Source organism: Streptopelia decaocto (assembly GCF_964273445.1).
Source record: "Streptopelia decaocto genome assembly, chromosome: 6".
In the NCBI taxonomy this organism is placed as follows: domain Eukaryota; kingdom Metazoa; phylum Chordata; class Aves; order Columbiformes; family Columbidae; genus Streptopelia; species Streptopelia decaocto.
The window spans coordinates 32,472,735-32,494,093 of NC_138660.1; the positions used below are offsets into that span (position 1 = coordinate 32,472,735).

General features: G+C 53.2%; 2 protein-coding genes across 2 annotated transcripts; both read right to left on the reverse strand.

Annotated features, from left to right (window-relative positions):
- Window positions 1-10,168: 10,168 nt before the first annotated feature.
- POFUT2 (protein O-fucosyltransferase 2) lies at window positions 10,169-20,171 on the reverse strand. Its single transcript, XM_082056082.1, has 9 exons — window positions 19,987-20,171; window positions 18,977-19,227; window positions 17,759-17,903; window positions 17,322-17,432; window positions 14,075-14,141; window positions 13,412-13,537; window positions 12,668-12,848; window positions 12,255-12,378; window positions 10,169-11,994 (listed from the first exon to the last, which is right to left on the reverse strand). Exons 1-9 carry the CDS (start codon window positions 20,154-20,156, stop codon window positions 11,841-11,843), a joined length of 1,329 nt encoding a protein of 442 aa, XP_081912208.1. The 5' UTR covers window positions 20,157-20,171; the 3' UTR covers window positions 10,169-11,840.
- YBEY (ybeY metalloendoribonuclease) lies at window positions 20,119-21,312 on the reverse strand. The gene is made up of 3 exons (XM_082056083.1): window positions 20,935-21,312; window positions 20,469-20,537; window positions 20,119-20,341 (listed from the first exon to the last, which is right to left on the reverse strand). The coding sequence occupies exons 1-3, from the start codon at window positions 21,271-21,273 to the stop codon at window positions 20,255-20,257; spliced, it is 495 nt and encodes a 164-aa protein (XP_081912209.1). The 5' UTR covers window positions 21,274-21,312; the 3' UTR covers window positions 20,119-20,254.
- Window positions 21,313-21,359: the final 47 nt, after the last annotated feature.

Genomic DNA, 21,359 nt, shown 5'->3' on the forward strand with positions numbered 1-21,359 from the left:
CCTATGCTCTACACATTATGTTTTCACAATCTACAGGTTTTTATCCGTTGTTTCGGCACAAGTGTTCCTCCCAGCTCTAGGAAATGTCCCAGTCCTCTTCCTGTGTTTTCCTTGTACTGTTTCCTAGAGTCTTTTTTTGAAGAGTTGTGTTTGAAACCCCAAGTAATGCACCTTTGTGCCTTAGTAGTAAGCACTGAGCCCAAGTGATTTAAAGCAAAGATGGCCAGAGCTCTCTGCCTCTCTGGGGCTGGGATGTCAGGGGGGTTGGTTGCTGCAGGAAGGCTGTTTACCCTCATTGCTCCTAAATTGCAGTGGAGGCACAAGGTGTGGTGTACCCATGGTGTACCCATGCCCAGGGGTTCATCAGTCTCAGTCTGAGATATCTGAGCACTGCTCTAGGAGAGCAGCACAGGAGTTTGATACTGCTTGTTTGCTTTTTCCGCATGGTCTTTTGCCCTGAGGCAAAGCTCTTTCAGGCCCCAAACCTCCCGGTCTCCCTTGGACTGTAGTCGGTCTCCAGGGCTATAACCCAGTCATATGGCTTTCCTAGAAAATCTCACCAAAGGCATCACCTTTACTATATGGGGTTAATTGCTTCAGTTGCACCTAGCCCTCTGGAGCCATCTGTTTGCAATTAGCTACATTCTCCCTGATATTGCTCTGGAAGAGCCCTGAATCTTTGGACAAGCTCATGGACAAAACATGGAGTTCCATGAAGCACAGGAGCTATTCCTCAAAGGCTTCCTATGGGGAACTGAGATGCATCGGGGTTTACCGGATCTTTAAGATGACAGCCAGAAGGGGCATCTCTAAGTAGTGCCAATGTGAGCGCTGTAGCCTGGTGGTGGGGACAGTGGACGTGGGAATTGGGAGAAATTAAAGTAGATGGATAAAGGTGTGTTGGCCAGCACAAGGCACTGCAGGTTGCCCAGTTTTTATCCTTTGTTTCTGCACAAGTGTTTCTCCCAGCTCTAGGAAATGTCCCAGTGCTCTTCCTGTGTTTTCCTTGTACTGTTTCCTAGAGTCCTTTTTTGAAGAGATGTGTTTGAAAAGCTTCAGCATGAGAATCACAAAAGCACAATGTAAGTGAAAACATGAGTTCAGAGGGAAGCGGGAGGGCAGTCCCTGGGCCCAAGGGGCAGCAGAATGGCACAGGGAGCCATCGCCAGGAAGGGGGCCCTCAGCCCCTCTACCTCCTCCTTCTCCCCCATTAGGGCGCGTTTCAGGTCACAGGCCCCTCAACTCCCAAAACAGCCATCTTCGGCCACATCACCATCCAAGTGAAGTCACAAACCACCTCAGTGCATTCTGTTCCGAGCCCTGTCAGTACAGGGACAGCTGACCCAGAAACCCCTGAGCTCTCATCACGGCAGCGATGGCTGGTGCCAAGGGTTCTCACCGCAGCAAAGCGGATGGCTGGTCACATTTGAGCCGGCCAAAACTAAATGTAAGGGCTGAGAGCTTCCTGCAGCTTGTCCCAAGATACCTGCAGAGCAACTGCAGCATAACGCGTTCCCTGGTGCTCAAAGGCCGCACGTGCTCTGCAACAAACCGTGGATGGTGAGCAGGAGGCAGCGGCTGAAGCCGTGCTGGTGCCCTGGGGCTGGGCAGGGGTGCTGGCTGGCACAGCGGCTTGGACTTGGCTGGGCTGCGGGAGCTGTGGTAGCTGCTCCCAGCTCTCCTGCCTCCCTGTTCACCTGCCCGAGTCCTTCGGGGCAGGCCGTTGGTGTCTGGGCCCTGAGGCAGCAGCGTGGGCTCCAGCTGCCACAACTGCTCCAACTGTTCCACGCAGGTCCCAAAAATGCGGTTCCTGGTGCAAAGACTCATGGATGTACTGCAAGACACAGACATGGACGTGGTCAGGATGACCCTGTCTGTGCTCAGGAAGGTGATCTGTGACCCAAGCTTCCCAGTTTCCACCCCCATCGCTCTGCAGCTGGCTGAGAGGCTCCAGCCACTCTTTGGCAATGTAAAGCTTCGTGCAGCTGCTGTTGCTATTGTAAATCGCAAAGGTCTGGAGGAAGAGAACACTTCTGCTGTTGCAGGTACAGCCCCGCTCCATGGCAGTGGGCGGGCGCGTTGCCCGGGCAGGATGGAGCAGGCACCATGGGGATGGCATGGGGTGGGGACCCCGCTCTAGGGCGCTCAGGGGGCTGGGAGCTTGGCTCACCCTCTCCACCCAGCCCTGCAAGGCCAAGGGCTGGAAGAAGCCCTTCTGGGCTGCTGGTCCCCTGCTGAAATCACGCATTCCTACCTGGGTGGACACATGCCCAGCAGAGCCTGTGGTGCCCTGGGCTCGTGCTGGAGGGATGCTCGCCAGGAGCAGCTGCAGCTGCCTGAGCTGGTACCTTCTCTGCCCCTTTCTAGGCTGGAGCCAGGGCAGCCCAGCCCTGCCTGCAGAGCAGCGCGTAGCCTAAAATCCACCTGTGTAGGGTTAGGGGATTCTCGGCACTGAGGCAGGTTGGGGGCTGACGTCTGTGCCCCGGGCCCCCCATAGGACAGAGACGTGGCTGCCTACTGCTGCCCTCTCTGCTCCAGGAGGTCCGCAAGAATGCTCCACTCCCGATGTTGCTGAGGCACATGGGAGCGCAGGATGTTCCATCTGCAGGCGCTCTCCTGCGGGTGCTGGTGGCCCAGGAGCTGCCAAGCCTCCAGGCTTGGGTCGGGGCTCTGCGCGGGACTGATCCCAGCACCCCCATATGCTCTTCCCTGGATAAACAGTCCATGAACCCCTGAACCTGCAGATCTCAAGTTACTGCTCTTCTGCCCTTCTGTCTCCAACCAGTGGGTCTTGCTTTGGTCCCCAGAGCACTGGGGTAGAGGAGAGAAAGGGTATTTGTGCTCAGCAACTGTTGTGTGGGCATCCAGTGTGGTAGGAGAAGTGACCAGAAACCAATTTGCACTTGGTTCTTCTGCTGAGACCTTCAATGCTTCCAACGAAGCTCATGTGCAGAGCCCAGAGCTGTGGGGATCCCTGAAATACTTGTCCTTGGAGATGTCCACAAACGTTCTCCCCTCCGTGACCTGCCATTTGTGCCTCTTTAGCCGGCTCCTGTGGAGCTCCTTTGGTGCTGGGTCACTGTGGGGTGGGTTTGCTGGGCTGGGGGAGCCCCAGGGCACACGCCTGTGGCACCGTGTCACAGGGACGTGATAAGGGTGCTGGTGGCACAGCAACCACCTCACTGTGCCCGGAGGACACGACGGGACAGGACAGGACCGAGAGGAGCTGCCAGGAGCCCCTGTGCAGACACCTTGTTCCCTGTTGATCCGTGTCTACTGTATACAGCGATTTTCCTACACGTCTCCCATCCCTGCAGCAGGTGCCCTTGAGGCCAGACAGCAGCGGGATGGCGTGCAGACCCCCATTCACACACAGGGTGGTCTGGCTGACTGAGAAGAGTGAGGATGAGGATGAGGAGGAGAAGGGTGCTGAGGCCGCCCCAGCACCGCAGCGTGAGGAGGTGCAGGAGCACCAGCTGCCGCAGGCAGGTCAGTGGCCGGGCTGGGCCGCTCAGCGAGTGGCTGCAGCCGGCTGGGACCCATCCCGTGGACATGCCCAGGGAAAGAGGGGACAAGGGGACAGGGCTGTTCCCCACGCTGGGCTCTGGCCATGCTCCATCCACGGGCACTCCCAGCCCCATCCTGCGGCCAGAGAGACGGGGGTCAGTGTCCCCACCAGACCCTGTCACAGGGCTCGGCTGTGTTCTCCAGCCTCTCCCGCAGCCCCTCAGCTCTGCCCACGCTTGGTCTTTGCCAGATCCCAACTGGGAGCTGCCAGAAGAGGAGCAGAAGCAGGAATACACCGATGTCCTGCACAACCCCAGAGCAAAGGTACGCGCAGCCAGCCCTGCTCTCGCTGCCCAGCAGAACACCGCTGTTGGGCACTCGGTGTGGCATCCTTCTCTTCCCTGCCCTTCCTGTTCCTGCAGCTGTTTTGGGAAACTGTCCACCCCAAAGACTGTGAAGGCTCCACTGTCGAGCTCGCTGAGGCCATGACAGAAGGACAATCCTGTGATGCGGAGGCTGGTGCTGCTCTGCTGGATACGCTTGTGGAAAGCAAGGTCTCCACTTTGAAGCAGGTAAGTAGCCTGTGGCCAGAGTTGGAGTCCCCCCAGGGATCATGTGGCCCCTGACGCCCCGTCTGCTGGGCTCCCAACAGCCTTCTGGGCCAGCACACTGTGGTGGGAAGGGCAGGAATTGTCAGGGGAAGCCGGGGAAATGTTTTCCTCCGGCAGCACTCCAACTCTCAGCTGTGCTTCCTCCAGGTGCCCAGGATTGTGCGGTGCATCCACCAGTGGTTCATGACCAACATGGATGAGTCTGCTGAGCACAGGCTGGACAACACCCTTGTGGAGCTCACCAATGCGCACCCCCATGAAATGGTGGTGGCCCTGCTGCGCTGTGCCCCATCGTGCGACCGGTACTGGGAAACCTGCCCTGAGGGCTCCAGGCTGCCCAGCCTTTAGAGCCCATTGACCTGCACAGCCCGTCCTGTGCGGGCTGGCAGACAGATAGAGACTTTCGGGACCCTCTGGCCCCTCTGTTGCCCAGCCCTGGCACATCAGCCCCAGCGCCCGCTGCCGTGCTCCCCCTGCCCACCAAGGCACCGCTGCTCAGCCGCCTGCTGCCCGCAGGGGCAGAACCGCTGGGTGCCGCCTGCGAGGGGCAGCGGGCAGAGCCAGGGCTGGTGGCCAGCCTGGGCCCCCGCGGTTGCCCGGACCCTGGTGCTGTGGCCAAACCCCAGTGACACGGAGCTCTGTGCCTGCAGAGCTGCTGCAGCCATGTGGAGGATGATGGTCACCACCAGCATGACCACAAAGAAGGTGTTCCAGGAGCTGCTCTGCGTCCTGGAGGACTGGCCGCTGCACAGCACGTCCACCTGTGACGGGGACCAACAGGACGTCCTTGCCCTGGCTGTGAGTGACCCCACCAGGCCTTTGCTCAGCCCCAGGGTCGCCTCTGCGGGCGGTTCTCCATCGTCCCCCGCCACTGCATCTCCCGCGGTGACTGGAAACCGGGGCAGGGGCAGGTTTAGGAGCATCCAGGCCAGGCGCTCCCCTTGCGTCCACGCTCGGGCCCGGCCACAGGCGTGTTTTGGCACTGAGGGCGGTCTCTGGCTGTTTTGTTTTCTGCAGGCAACCAGGGCTCTGCGGGAGATCCTCCAGATGCCCAGGTGCCCAAGAGGGCTGAAGGTGCATTTCCCTCGCCTCCTTCTGGCTCTGCTCTTCCAAGTTTTGTACAGCACAGAGCAGATGTCCGACGAGGTGGATACTTTCTGGAGGGAATGCCAGGAGGAAGGCGGCCTTCCCGCCAGCCCCAGCAGGTGCTCCATCCCAGTCCTCCCAGCCCTCCCATGGCCCTGGGCCTGGAGCCAGGGCTCCCAGCGTGACTTGGGCTTTGCTCTGCACACAGGTTTATAGTGCTGACTGTGAAAGCACTGCTCTGCCGTCTGGGCTATAGGCTTGTAGCCTTTGAAGTGGAACGCAAGCATGGCTGGGACACGCTCCTCCACGCTGAGACCCACCACTGCGCAATGGGGCTGCTGGCCAGGTGAGAGCCCCCTTCTCCCTGCTCCCCCTGCCATTGGTGCCCTGCAGACGGGGCACCCCACACAATCCCCTTGGTGCTGGGTGAGAGGGACTGGTCAGCGGTGATGGCCCAGCAGACTGGCAAAGGCTGGGAGAGCTGGGTGCACAGGAGCAGCCACCTCCCAAAGCGCCGGCGTCCCCTCCCGAGGGCCTGGGCTGACGGCACAGAGACAGAGCCGGGGTCTGTCTGCAGGCAGCACCAGCCAGGGGAGCCGCCGCGGCCGCAGGATGCGCTGAGGGCCGGGGACAGAGCCTGGGGGACGAGTCCCCATGGACGGGAAAGGCGTCTCTGAGAAAGGGAAGGCTTTGGGGTGGGAAGGGTGTTTTTTCCAGTTTCCTCCCCAAAAGGAGCCTGCTGGTGCTGGGCACTGCCTTTCTCCTGGTGAGGGGTATGGAAAAGACCCGGGCCTGTGGGAGCAAATACTGCTGGTGGCTAGAGTGGAGCACAAAGGGGTCTTTGGCCCTTGAGGGGGACAGGGAGTCCCAGGAGAGGTTTGCCTGCCATGCTCATGGCCGATGGTGCCTTTTTTCCCTTGCCAGAGAGATCCGTGTTGTCTCAAGACACTTCAGTGCCTCTGTGGTGTCCTACCTGGTCGAGCTGCTCAGCAGGAATGAGCCCCGCTGTGAGCTCCCTGCCATGGCGTTCCTTGTGGAGGTGAGCCTGATGGCGAGCGCTGCCTCGCTGAGCTGCTTCCCCCCGCTCTGCCCTCTCGTAGCCGCGGCTGCATGGGGAGCCCAGTCCTTGGGTGTGGGACAGAGGGTGGGCTCCTCTGTGTGCCCTTGGCCCCCTGCTGCTGGGGGGACACTTGCCTCTGTCTGTGTTTTGTGCCCCCCTTGCGCCAGCTCTCGCTCTTGCGTCCGCAGCTCCTCATAGGACGAGCAGTCAGAGGCTGCTGAGGGCCGGGATTCTGCCGGCCGGGCACCCCGTCACTGCTCTGTGTGTTTCAGATGCTGGCCTCCCCTGGCCCAGATGTAAGGGCTGAGAGCTTTCTACAGCTTGTCCCAAGATACCTTCAGAGCAACTGCAGCATAACGCGTTCCCTGGTGCTCAAAGGCCTCACCGTGCTCTGCAACACACCGTGGATGGTGAGCAGGAGGCAGCGGCTGAAGCCGTGCTGGTGCCCTGGGGCTGCCCAGGGGTGCTGGCTAGCACAGCGGCTTGGACTTGTCTGGGCTGCGGGAGCTGTGGTAGCTGCTCCCAGCTCTTCTGCCTCCCTGTTCACCTGCCCGAGTCCTTCGGGGCAGGCCGCTGGTGTCTGGGCCCTGAGGCAGCAGCGTGGGCTCCAGCTGCCACAACTGCTCCAACTACCACAACTGCTCCAACTGTTCCACGCAGGTCCCAAAAATGCAGTTCCTGGTGCAAAGACTCAGGGATCTACTGCAAGACACTGATATGGATATGGTCAGAATGACCCTGTCTGTGCTCAGGAAGGTGGTCCGTGACCCGAGAGTCCCAATTTCCACCCCTGTCACTCTGCAGCTGGCTGAGAGGCTCCAGCCACTCTTTGACAACGTAAGGCTTCATGCAGCCCCCATGGGTGCTGGGTGCTGCCAGGAAATGTGTTGCCTTGTGGATTTTCAGACCAAGACCAGGTGCACCTGAGGCAGCCAGTGCTGAGCTCTTGCCCTCTTCCTGTCCACCAGGAGTCCTGGTATGTACGACAGCTCTCCGTCAGCATCTTTAAAGAGGTGATAGAGCGTGTGGCCGATGGCGGAAAAAAGCTGCTGAAGACGCTTGTGCACCAGAGCCTGCTCCCACTGATCTTCCACGTGTTTGATGAGAACAAGGCCGTGGCAGCGGTGAGGATTTCTGACCTGCTGGTGTCCCCATGGGAGGTGGCTCAGCCGCCTCCTGCCCTGACACCTCACAGACTGCAGAGCTCCAGCCACCTCCTGGCCTGGGCTCCAGAGCAGCAGCTCTGGGGGACGTCTGTCCTGCTGCCCCGGCAGCACGCGGTGCCCGAGATGGGGGTTGCCCTGCTCCTCTGCCCGAGCACCAACCTGCCGGCAGACGAGTTCCCCACCTGCTGCATCTCCTTGCCACGGGCCAGCACAGGCCTGAGCCTTGCCCAGGCGCAGGGGACGCAGGTGCTGTGCCCTGGACAGTGGTGCCATCTCTCGATCTCTGCTGCTCTGCAGACCTGTTGGGGTACCCTGCTGCAAGCTACCCCGTTCCTGAAGAAGGAGAAGCTCAGGGAGGTGGTGTCAAGGGATCAGCAGATAGAGGCGATTGGCGAGTGCCTGGTAAGGATGGCCGTGAAGCCCCAGCCCCAGCCTGGACAAGCCTCCATTGCCCAGTGTGTGGGGCTGGCAGCTGTGCCCCTGCCCACTGCTGCAGCCCATCGCTGCCAGCCTGCAGCCCACACACGCTCCCGTCCCTCGGGTGTGCGGCCCCACGGGCTCTTCTCCAGGCTCCTCTCCCTGCCCGAGCCCAGGGCTGCTGACGGAGCCCCGGCCCAGCTGGGTGTTGGGGACAGGATGGCACTGCAGCTCCTCGGGGAGCAGCCAGCCCTCTGCTCCCTCCAGACCCGGCACCAGCCGGCTGCTGGCTGGGTGTTGTGGGTGTCCTGGCAGGGGAGGCCAGTCCTGGGCACAGGGACCACGCAGCCAGGGGCAGAGTCTGCACCAGCCCTTGTCTCCATCCCCTGTCGCTCTCTCCAGCTGGTAGAGTGCCGCAGCAGAGCAGCAGCGTACCTGCGTCAGTCCGTGACATACATGCAGAGCCCACAGGACTCCATACGAGAGGCGGCCGTTGCGTTCCTTGGTGAGGCACAACCCCCCAGGGTCCCTCCCAGCCCCACTGCAGCTCAGCCCCAGCCGGGGTGCTGCACCGGCAGCAGGATTCGGCCCAGCGGCTCTGGAGCCGCCACTGCCCAATGTGAGGTGCACGGGGCTCCCCGCTGCCCTCTCCCTCCCCTGCCCTCGGGCATCGTGCTTGGGGCAGAACCCGGGCTCAGCCCTGCCAGGGGCAGGGGCGCGTGTGGCCGGGCTGATGTGGGGGAGCTGCGCTGCTGGGGCGAGCAGGAGCGGTGATGGGCTGTGTGTTTCCAGGAGTCCTTGGGCAGCACATGAGGGCTCAGCCGGAGAAGTTCCGGCTCATCTACCACAGTGAGAGAGGGCAGCGGGGTGTCAGCAGGGACTGGCGGGGAGGAGGAAGGACCCTGGCCAGGGAGCTGCAATCCCTGCCCCGGCCGGGGAGGGCTCTGCTCCCTGCGCAGACGAGGGGTGGTGGGGGCAGAGCAGAGAGAAGTTTCAGGGACACGTGTGCTATTCGTGGCCAGCTCCTTCCATCCGATCCAGTTGGCCCCTGTTCCCCCTGGCCATCCGAAGAGCTGGTGGGGTGGCCCTGGCAGGAGGGGTTGCTGGCGTCCCTGTGGATCTGGGCTCTGACCTTGGCTCTGTTCCTCTCTGTTCCAGCCGTTCAACGTGCGATAAACGACAAGGGCTCCTACGTCCAACGCCAGGCCCTTCGCACGCTGCCCCAGCTGAGAGCTGCAATGGCAAACGGCTCCTCTGGATCCAGGCTGCAGGAACTGCAGGGCCAACTCCGCCAGGCATGGAGGAGGCGGCGGCCTTCTCTCTGGGGCAATGGCTGGCTGTGCTGCTGGGGCTCTGCGCAGGACTGATCCCAGCAACCCCATATGCTCTTCCCTGAATAAACAGTCCTAGAATTGTTGAATCAAGTAGGCTGTGAAAGACCTTTAAGATCAAAGAGGTAACCTAGCGCTGCCAAGTCCACCACTGAGCTGTGTCCTTAACTACCACATCCACAGGTCTCTTCAATACCTCTAGGGATGGTGACTCAACCGCTTCCCTGGGCGGCGTGTTCCAATGCCTGACAACCCTTTTGGGTGAATAATTTTTTCCAAATATACAATCTAAATGTCCCTTGGCACAACTTGAAGCCATTTCCTCTCACCCTATCGCTTGTTACTTGGGGAGGAGACCAACCCCCTCCATGCTACAACCTCCTTTCAGGTAGTTGTAGACAGAGATAAGGTCTCCCCTCAGCCTCCTCTTATTCAGGATTAAGAGCCCCAGTTCCCTCAGCTGCTCCTCATCAGACTTGTGTTCCAGTCCCCCCACCAGCTTCATTGCCTCCTCTGCACTTTTTCCAGTACCTCAATGTCTTTCTTATGATGAGGGGCCAAAACTGAACACAGGATTTTAGGTGCACCCTCACCAGTGCTGGTACAGTGGGACAATTATTGCCCCAGTCCTGCTGGCCACACTATTCTTGATATAAGCCAGGATGCTGTTGGCCTTTTTGGCCGCCTGGGCACATGAAATGCTGGAGGAAAAGTCAGGCCCTGAAGCAGCCAGGACCCTCAGGACGAGAGTTGCCAGCTCTGTCTGCTTTGCAGCAGCTGTCAGCACTGAGATGCACCAGGTGCAGTCTCCCAGTGCCAGAAGGGTAATGCTGGCTACCCTTGCTAATGTCCTCATGGGACAGATGATAAAAAAAAAACCTGGACAGCACATGCAGGTTTTATCCAAGTTTCTTTTATGTCCGATGCTAGGGAGCCAGGAGACAGCAAAACGCAGAGTAAGGAAGAAGCAAGAAGAACGGACACATCACATAAAATGCTACAAAGCTTTTTATTTTTCTTAACGAGGTATACATTACATGTAAAATGCCACCATCGCTTTACATGGTGCACTGGCTACACAAGAACATTTAACTTAGTGGGAAAAGGCACTGCTCTGAAATGCTGGGCTCCCCACTTTGTCACCAGAGAGGCTCAGCTGCTGCACAAAGGTATGATCAACCCCTGGGAAGAACAGGAGAGCTGCTGCTCCTGCTGTCTGAGAAGTCTTCACAGCTTCTGCTGCAGTTGCATGGGAGAAAACAACCTAATTGTCTGGGAGCATCTGTGAAATGTCCACTGCACAGTGCAGGAGGGTTAAATATACTCCTACTCAGGCCAAGAGGAAAGAGCAAGTGAAGGGTCAACTAACAGCAAGGTAAGCTGTTAATACAGACTTTAAGGAAAAATATCTGCTTCACCTTTTGAAATCTGTCTCCTAGTCCACTCCTGAGAAAAGTTTCTCCTGCTTAACAGAACCATGTAGGCCTGCAGGGCAGAAGACCCACCTGAAGCACCCAATGGTGCAGAGTACTTCCCAGCAGCCAATTCTACGCAGCAGGAGACCGCAAGAGCTAGAATTGTACTCACACAAAACCCTTCCCAAACGGGAGCTGCCCTTTCCCTCTGGCTGGTGGTGCAGACCCAGACTGTTCCCCTGTACCTCCATTCCAGCACAACCCCATCTGCAGGGCTCCCTGCTGCTCGGCTTATACATATTATTTGGAGGCCAAATGACCTTTGCTGTCTGTGATTGTCCTCAGTTTGCTCTCTTGCGTAAACCGAAAGCAGAAATTTATTTGTTAAATTACTGGGAAGATCCATTTAACTGATGTAAAAACTTGAAAGGCCTTCTAGCAGGCTCCCTAGCAAAGCATCACTGTCAGTGAACTGAGTGATGGGCGACCCCAAAAGGGTGCTGACTTTTGCAGCAATCCAACTAAATAAGCCTTTGTGAGGATGATGGGGGAAAAAGAGTTCCCTTTGTGCAGGTAAAACATAAGAAGAAACATAGCCTTTCTTTTACCACCCTGCGAGCCCCAGCTTTGTACCTCTCTCAGCACAGAGACTGCTAGTAGAAGCAGCTGGTGTTCAGGTAGAAATATCACCTCCTCTCCTTTTATCGAGCACCAGTTGCATCAATTTGAACGTTCACAAATTACTATTTGAAAAGGGATGATTTCCCCTAGAAATGGCAGAGTTTACGCACAATCTGCAGGTTACAAAACCAAGATCAGAGGGGCAGTGGGCAGAGGCAAACACTGAACAGTATGAAAAATAAATACAGAAATGCAGTACAGACCACAGCTCTGTTAAGTTTGTAGTAATAAAAGTTAAACTGTTTCTCTTCTTCAGAAGTTTGAAGAAAGCTTCAACTTATTTTGTTACTCAGTTTCAGGACAAATTTTGGTTTTCAAGTCAATTGCAGTGTCCAGTGTTGTCCTCTAATCCTGACTATGCTGAGAACTGGATCAGAGGCTGGTTTCATTTTCCTCACTCCCATCAGTGCCTGGCTAAGAAGGTGAATATTGCTTGTACTCCAGAATCCAAATGTCAAGTAAACACCAAGAAGAAGGCAGACTGAGTTGTAGTTTGCTATTTCCCTGTAGTTTTTCCTTATTCTTTTGAGCTCACCAGTATTGAAGTCCTTGGGTTTCTCTGTATTTCAATATAAGATTTTCCAGTGAGTTGGCTGCTCGCAGTTTTTCTCTTTATCGCCACAAAATCGGTTGTAAGTTGTTTTCGGATCAAATCCCAAGATCTCCCTCTCTTCATGGATCCGGAAGGAAAATGTTGAAACTGAGGTGCCTATAAAATACCTGTGAAAAAAATCAGAATCGGTTTGCAAAGAGGGCCAGTTTTTAAAATGCAAATAATTGTTAGTGTTCATTGAAATGATATGAAGTTATCATATATATTATATATATACAATATACTATTATACATCTATTTTATCTATAGATCAAGTATATAATATCATGTCACATATTATTTTTAAGCAATTATATCTGGGTCAAAAACAATATTCAGTTTTGTGACAGTAAGATTTGGCTCCTCAAAGAAAAGTCAAATTTGCAACCTTGCGTGTGCACAGATCCACTGGTCAATCACAGCCAAGCCCCCATCTTTGTAGAGTTCCAGCTCCTCCCAAGAAGGTTCAAACCTCACCATCTCAGGCAGCAGTTTCTTCAGCAATTCAACCTCTGAAAAAGGGGAAGACGTGAATTTATTTTTATGTTATAAAGAGCAGGTCGCTGCTAATTTGATTCCAAATTTCCCATTGCAGAGACCATCAAACCTCCTATGGGAAATACCAAAAGAGCGGTTTGATACCAGCTATTCAAGCTGGAAGGAAACAGCTGCTCAGTCCTGTTCAACTCCCCACTGAATTATGGAGACACGTGAATTTCCAGTCGTTTATAAAAACAAAGTAGTAATTGCTGCACTCATTGCCAAAAGTTATCGATCCTAAACTGACTATAATCTGCCTACCCTCCTCGACAGCATCAGTGGCTACAAAAACTTTTTGAAGTTTATGGGTCTCCAAGAGGCTGCGGATTTTCTTCACTGCTCCTTGTAGGGAAGGCACGTCTTCTCTGTGACCCCAGATGAAGTCTTTCCTTCTGAGATGAACCCCAAGGTATGGACCACCTCGAGCTGTGCCCGTCTTAACCTAAGAGAGAAAGATCAGTAAACTTTAAAACTCGAGAGCACCACTATTCATTCACACTGAAAAGTCCTGAATGCATAACCTCTGGATTCTGAAGCGATCTAGCTAAAGAAAGTAATTTTATGGTATGGATTGGCAGTATTTGAGACACTTATTGCAACATTTCCATCTTGGGCGGCCTGCATCATACAAGAAGAACTAGAGTGCGACATATTTGTAAGAAAAAAATCAACTCTGCTCGACCAAACCCACAACTGACAGTTTGCAGCTGAACGTTACACCCAAAGATGATGCTGAATCCAAGAACAAATACCAGTTTCCTCTCGTGAAATGAGGGTAACAGAAATCTGGCACCCAGACCCAGTCAGCCACATCTCAGCAGACTCCATGAACTCATGAACTCACACAGGGAGAAGATGGTACAGTAGGAACACGCCATTCCACCTCAATTTAAGCAGGGAGAGCTAGATTCATCTGTATCTTCCAAAATTCCCTGCAGCGTACGGCCAGGAGGATGCAGACAAAAAATCACATTTGTTATGGGAAACAGACTGTTATGCTTTTACCTTCATCTGAGTCCAGTCCTCCTTGTAATGAGTCCTGTCTGCCTCATCTGTGGATTGAAGATATTTGTTTCTAAACTCATCTCCCACTACACGGAGGTGTTTAGCAAACACCATACTCCGACGGGTCTGTTGGAATAAGAGCAGATGCCGAGTCAGAAAAAAGGGAGGGCTAAAAATGACTAAATGGAGACAGTTTCACATACACAGAGCCTCCAGGATGCAGTTAGTTCTGACACATCCATGCAGCACTACAAGCGACAATTTCTAACTTTTCATCTGAGCGCTAACCGTTTAATCATAAGCACATTTACAACCAGCATACTTGTCTGACTCTGCAATACACAGGTGTACAGAGCAAACTATAGTTATTTATAATGGCACAAAGGCAGTTCCCTGCTGATCGCAGATGTGTTGCATAGGGGGGTTCCTTCTAGATGTCATGCCCTGCAGCCCTGAATCTCTGGGGACGAGACACCAGGACAACCTGCATCATGTTAATCAACAGCAGCCTGAACACCATCTTTAAGCATACACTGCTGAAACATACGACACAAGTTACTTTCAAGAAAAGAAAACCCAGGCAAAAGTGAAGCACACATCGGTTATGGAGTTTTTATCAGAACCAAGCAGAAAGTCTAGAGAAGCTAACTGGAAAATACTCACATTCCAATAATCTTTCCCTCCGTAGTGGTCATGAAGAAGGTTTTCAGCTCTGTCTAACATCACTGACCTATTAAAAATTGTAAAACTGAGTGCAGTTCCCTTAGGAATAGAATTTACATTACGATGTTTCTTTATACAGTTGCCAGGATAAAGCACAGACTATGATCTGTTTGCAAAGGGAGCACAGGGAATGAGGGACAGGCTGCCAATCTGTTCTGCGTAAAGCAAATTGTGACCCATAGCCTGCTGGGGAGAGAAGGGAACTGTACCACTGTGTATGCCCGTTCTCTTCCTTAATACGTGATACTCTTACTTCTGACAGTTAAACACAAGGAAGCATTAACAATCTCTCACGTAGTCCTCGTAGTAGTTGATGCTGGAGAAATAAGATGGTCAACAGGGAGAGTGACTCAAAGGGGAGAAGTGACCTATGAGATGATGCTCAGCCTTGGAGCAAGAAGTGTGGAATAAAATGTCCTACAGCAAAGGAACACATAGAGACTACAAAAATGTGTGTTAGCAACTAATCACAAATTCTAAAACGGAAATTTTTCACTACCATGAAAACAGCCTGTGCTTTTCGTAAAAACACGCAGTTCAGGATTGTGTACTGGAAACGTAACTGTTCCAAGTTCTAAGAAGCAGGAGAGATTTTGGGAGTATCCAAGAGCATAGGGGATGTAGGCTTAGTTTGTGCTCTGTGCATGCTGAGCAGAAGTGAACACACAGAAAATGCTGGATCTTCTTCTACTAAAACAAGAGGACGCAAATACCCAATCAACTTCAGATTAACACTACTGATAATCAGCTGGAAACTTGCGCATAAGGCTACAAATAATCTGGAAAACAGAGTACACTGTGCTGGTGGAGAAGCAGCACTGTGTGTAGCAGGAAGCTTGGAGGTGAATTAGATTAAAAATTGAAATATATCAGGAAGATTCCAATAAGTGATCACACCTGAAGAGTAATAATACAGTACCAGGACCACACAACTGATCGTCTGGCCAAAAGGGCAACGTGGGAGATCAGAGAGGCCACAAGTCACCATCGCCACTGGAGATTTCAACTGTGCCCAGGTAGGATGAGCAGGTGTCGTAGCAGGACGAGACTCAGCAACTGCAGTTTCGGACACTATCAAAGACAGTTCCATGAATCAACTGGGCAGGAAGCAGCACTTGACATTGTCTTGAGAAGCAGCAAGACATGGACCAAAATCTCAGAGCTACTGAGATTACAGTGGCCGTAACACACTCATCTTCAACATCCAACTGGATCAACAATGGCCCAAGGAAAGTTACCGCAGTTGCATCCAGTTTCGAAACTATCCAAAAATGCAGAAGTAGTGTCCAAGTGAAGAAAATGGAAAAGCTCAAAACTGCATGAAGTTAAACAGAAAAGACAATAAAGAAGGTCAAAATAGAGTTAGCACAACGAAAAATAAAGACCTTCAATCTAATGCCAAATCTTCGTTTCAATACAAAGAAAAAGGAACTTAAAGGCTTAACAAGCACTTAGAAACAGTAATGTCACAACAGAAACAGCTAATGTAATTTTTTGTAGCTGTGTGCTAGGTGGAGGAGCTGGGAAGACTCCCATGCCAGAAGTACTTTTTACAGGGAACGCGTCTCAAACCAAAGCGTCCATAGGAAATGTCCAGTGATGGAACAGCTAGACAAAATGAACCAACTAATGGCCAACACTGGGCAGTATTCACCCAACAGCTGTCAAGGAACTCAAGTTTGAGGACTGGCCAATAAAACGGCAGATGAAACCTAATTAGGAGTGCGTAGAGTAAAAAAAATACTGGCTTCACCTGATAACTAAAGGGCTCTGTGCTAACTATCGATGCTCAGGAATGAGGACAGTTTGACGAAAATGCCAAGACAATACTCAGAGGTCAAAAGAAAAGAACTCGTATACTAGGAATTTCCAGAAAAAGAAGAGAGCATTAAACAGAGCGTGTCATTGTACCACCGTGTAACAGGATCACCCGCACTCACTGTGCAGGATCCAGATGAACTGTAGAGGTTCAGTGAAAGGCAGCAAGGACCAAAGGCATGGAACAGCTTTCACATGAAAAACAACTCAGGGGGGATACGATAGACAGATGTAAAATCACCCACGGCGTGGAGGTGAGTATGGAAGAGCTGTTTGTTCACTGTCTCTTGCCCTACATGAACTAGGGGACATTAGATGAAACTTGCAGGCAGGAGTTACAAGAGGAGGTGGGTTTTCACGGGATGCGCAGTTAGGTGCAAAACCTTTAGGTCTTGTCCCAAGATTTTGTGGATGCTAAGTGTGCACGGGGGTTCAAAGGGAAGCTGCACAGCCCACTGGAGGATAGAAAAGATGTGAAAATCACTTTTGGTTAAGAAAGTCCCTACAACTGCAAATCTGAAGAGTGTGACAGGACTCAGGGCAGGTACTATACACACCTGCCCAGTTCTTACACTTTTCCCCAGACATCTGATTTTAGCCAGTCTTGGCTTTCAGACACTAAACTAGATTGACCCACACCTTGTCTGCATGTTAGGAATACTTGGGCATCTATCCTAATTTTCCTCTTGACCTTCCTCATTGCCAGACCTTTGATAGTTGCCATGGAAGAGTTAACTGTAGGGCTAAACATGGGGATCTCTATGGCTTTTTTAATCCAGTTTTCTGCTGTCACTGGCAAAGATTATGGTATAATTCCTGCAAATAAAACACATTCCTATGAAAAAATGGCACTTTGCTTTCTCTGCTCCCAGCAGCTGGTACTACAGATCTTCATAGCTCTGTTTAGGGGAACCTTCATCTCATTTCCAATTAAATCGTATCAGTGTCAAATTTTGGGATGTTTTTGCTCTCATGGCAAAACTGCACTTCAGCTTACACAGTCTGCTTTTCTTCTACGGATTTATTCCCCTGATGTATTCATAGACAGAGATTTTTTTCTTCTTCCCACTGTTTTTTCCCTCTTGACCCAGCATTGAAGGGCAAAGAAAACATAAACACAGGGTGGCAAGGACATTTAGCTACCTGAGAATACAAAGGAGCTCAAGGCTATTTCCTCTTAGTTTTAGCACTGCAGCATTTAACCTAGCTTACAATTAGGTGTTTCTTACAGTGCAAATTCCTTTTTGTAATGATTTCAATGGATTACAATAACTCAGTGATGAAGTATCACAACAGTGGGACATAGGCTGTAAGTTCCCCTGCCGTGAGCACACTATACCACAACAAATAGGAATACAAGGCAACTCACTGTGCTGAAGTGTTCTTCAAAAGGATGGGAGCCACAATTGAGGCAGATCCTTGGACAGACAAACAAGAGAGATTTAGGCCTCGCGTTTCCTCATAACCCCAGAACCATCCCCTGAAAGGGAACACAAAGTATTGGTTCACAGGTTTGTATTTTAAAGTAATGCCATATATATAATCAAACAAATAAACAGTACACCCTAGAAAGATGATATATAAATAAATCAGGCAGCTCCTTTTTTGTGTATGAAACAACAACTTTCTAAAACTAGGTCTTCTAGTACATTCCTATTATTGATGGGGTTTTAATAAAAATTGAACCCCAAGCACCCAGATATTCAGACAACACTACAACAACCGTGCGAGTCTGTTTCGTTAGCGCAGGCCAATGTCTCACTGAAAACAACTCAAAACAAAACTGAAAGGACTGCTAGATGTTACCTGTAGTACGCATGTTTGTCTTTGGAGTACATGAGCTGATCAATACATGGCCTTTCGTTTATTTTTTCTTCCCATGTTCCCTCTTTCCATCCTTCTGCGTAGCCTTGTAGGACGTAAATCTGTTCAATAAAGGGCCCACCTGACTCTGAGCAGAAGACACGGCAAAGCATTTGTGAGCATGAAAACCACACGATAAAGATATGAACTCACATTACTTGCAGTTAAAATTATGCTAGAAATGCTAATACTACACTATTCTCTTTTTGTTTTCACTATAAAAAAGGAAAGGAAGTTCTGTGTGAGCCAGAAAAGCTTAAAAGGTCATGGGATGTGACAAACTTGTACTCCCACCCAGCTATGTGTGACTTAATGTGCCAAACAGAACTGAATCACCATAGAAAAGTAAATTTAAAAGCACAGCGGTTTTCAATGACACAGGTATCTGCTATGGAAAGAGTCTCTCCAAGCAAATGACAAGTACAAGCCCTTCTTCCCCCAAATTTCAGGGCTTCTAAATGATTGGTTTTGGTTTTGTTTTTCCTGAAAGGTAAGGGACAACCATCTCTCCAGAGCTCTTTGCAGAAGTGTGACATTTGGTGGTCTTTATTACCTTTGCTGAAAAAGTGTGTGACACTGCTGCAGATTTTGGCATTTGGTGATGTGATGGCATTTGGCTCAATGTGATATTAAACCCTAAGGAACCAACTTCACAGTTTCCACATTTTTAGGGAAAGCCTTTCTCTTATATACTATTTGGTACACAAAAAGCAGGGGATAAGTATTTTGAGTAAATGCAGCATCAGTGATGAAAGAGTAGGTTCACCGAAGAACTCACCGTACAGCCTTTATTTTTCAGCCACCTCCAGAAAAAGGTGGCTTGTCTGTATTTCGACAGAGAGCTGCAGGATATCTCTCTGCCCTTACAGGGCTGTTACTATGGCCAAAACTATGCAGAAGTATCTTTGCTTTTAGCCAGAGGCATCAGCTTTCTCTGGGGTCTCTAGGAAGTCTGAGGGCTGACAGTGCTACATCAAATGAGCTGCCAAATAATTGGGTTTATTTCATGCTAGTGGTTTGTTACTCATCACGATCCTATCCCACCCCTCCTCTCACCACCTTTAACTTTTATTTTATGTATAAGGATAAAAGCACATAAAATTCTGAGTAAAACACCTCAAATATCTAGTCAATTGTAGATTGTATGATTCCATGCTCTACCTGCAAGGAACTGCTCATATTCAATGACAGGGATGTTCCTGTTGAGGCTGGGGACATCGAAGAACTCAGACCAAGGGATGCGGACCTGAAGGATGTCAGGGCTCTGCCAGTGATACAGGCGTCCCCAGGGAGGCAGAACCAACACCCAGTTTTCACTTTTCAGCAGGGTCTTTAGAAGGGAAGCAATGCGGATGTAGACGTCCCTGCGAAGGTTGAACCCTTCTGGAGGATTCACATCATACAACAGGTATCTGGGGAGAACAAAGCAGTATAATTACTTCAGGGATTTTAAACCTTTTACAAGTTTGTGGTTTGCTCTTTTTTTTTTTTTTTTTTTACCCCACAATCATGTGATGCGACTCTATTGGATGGCAACTGCTCTTTCATCACAAGTTTGTGGTACTCAGAAGCTGTAAGGGGATGAAGCAGAGGAGCACAGAGTTGAGTTTGAAGACAAGTGACATGTTCAGGAGCGACAGGAGAAAAGGCTGCATGTCACCTGCTGTGGGGCAGATGTCCCCAGCAGGAAAGCCCCAAGACAGCTACGACAGCAGCATCTGGCAGAAACAATGCAAAGAGCAGCGGCAGGAAAGGAAGACCTTTATGTGCCCACCAGCCAATGGCTCAGGGACACGAGCACCTCTATTGGGATGGAAACTGCTCCTCTTTCAGGAGTTTGTGGTACTCGGAAGTTGTAAGGGGATGAAGCAGAGGCACGTAGAGCTGCATGCAAAGGCAGGACATATTCAGGAGGGACAGCAGAAAAGGCTGCATGTGTGAGAAATGGCAGATGTCCCCAGCAGGAAAGCCCCAAGACAGCAACAGCAGCATCTTACAGAAACGACATAAAGAGCAGCAGCAGGTACGGAAGACCTTTACATGCCCACCAGCCGATGGCTCAGGGACACGGCAGGTCGCCTGTGCGGGGCACATGGGGCTGACCCTGGCGGGCAGGACCGGCCCGGGGCGAGCGGGCCCCCGCTGGCGATGGTTGGGGGGCCGCTCCTCACCTGGTGCGCGGCGCGGCGGCGGCGGCGGGCAGCGAGGAGGCGGCGTGGCCGGCGCGGAGGGCGGCTGGAGGCGGCTGGGCGGCGGCGGGCGGCGGGGAGGCGAGCGCGGCCAGGCCCAGCAGCAGCAGCGCCGGCAGCAGGACGCGGCAGCCGGAGCCGGGCGCCGCCATCCCCGCGCCGCGCCACGTCCGGGGCGGCCCCGGCGGCGGCCCGGCCCCTCGGTGCGCGGGAGGGAAGCGGCGGCCGCGGGGCCCCCGGCGCGGCTGCCTCAGAACAGGCCCGCGGTCAGGGGCCGGAGGCTGGCGCCGGTGAGCCGGTTCAGCTCCTCCAGGATCTCCACCTCTTTCTGGTACATCTGCGGGAGAGGAGCCGCGGTCAGCACCCCCCGGCCACGGGAGTGCGCAGTGGGGAGATGGTTTCCACCCGGGTGCGACCTGACACGGGCACCGCACGCCTTCCCCAGCGCCACGGCATCGCCGTACCTGTTGCCACTCGGGTTTGGTGTTGTGCTGGTAGCCAAGCAAGTGGCACAATCCGTGGGCTGCCGTCACCTGCGCGAAGAGGCAAGAACAAGCGACATGTGTGACGAACGCAAGCCCAGCAATAGCCCCTCGCCTGCGCAGCCGGCCCCAGCGCCAAAGCCTGCCCCGCACAAGCCGGGGTGCGAGGGGTGACCACGACCCTGTACCATGCCACCCCACGTTTTGCCAGAACGTGCGGGGAAATGCGAAAATGACAAAGATCAGGCAGTGTCCCAACTCGCCAGTTCAATACGTTTTAAAACACAGAGTTAATCTTTTCAGGGTACGCTGCAAGATCACGGCCCCCTTGTTTAGCCCAGCCGGGCCAGCGGAGCGGCAGCCGGTACCCTGTCCCCGGGGGACACCCCGCGGTTGTCCCTCCCTGCAGCGCACGGGCAGGGGGATCGCTGCCCGCGGCGGGGCTCACCACCAGGACGCCATCGAAGTCCTCCCCGGTGTCGCGGCACTGCTGGTGGATGTACTCCACCCCCAGGAAGATGTCCCCCAGGTTGTACTCGTCGCGGCAGCTCGGCCGCGGCAGCTCCCCCGCCACCACCCGGTGGAAGGGGAAGGAGAGGACGTCGGTGGGCTCCGGGCGCTGCCGGTACGCGCCGTTGAGGCGCCGCATCAGCCCGTTGTTGGCGCAGATCAGCCCCACGTCGAAGCGGGAAGCGCCCAGGGCGGCCCGCAGGATGCACACGGCGCGGCGGAGCGGGGCGCGACGCACCGGCACGGCCCGCTGGGCGTTCCGCAGCGCCACGCTCATGATGGCGGCGTCAGCGCCGGTGAGGGCCACACCGCCGGTGACAGCGACAGCAGCGGGACCCCGCCCACCTGCGCCGCCTGCGCACG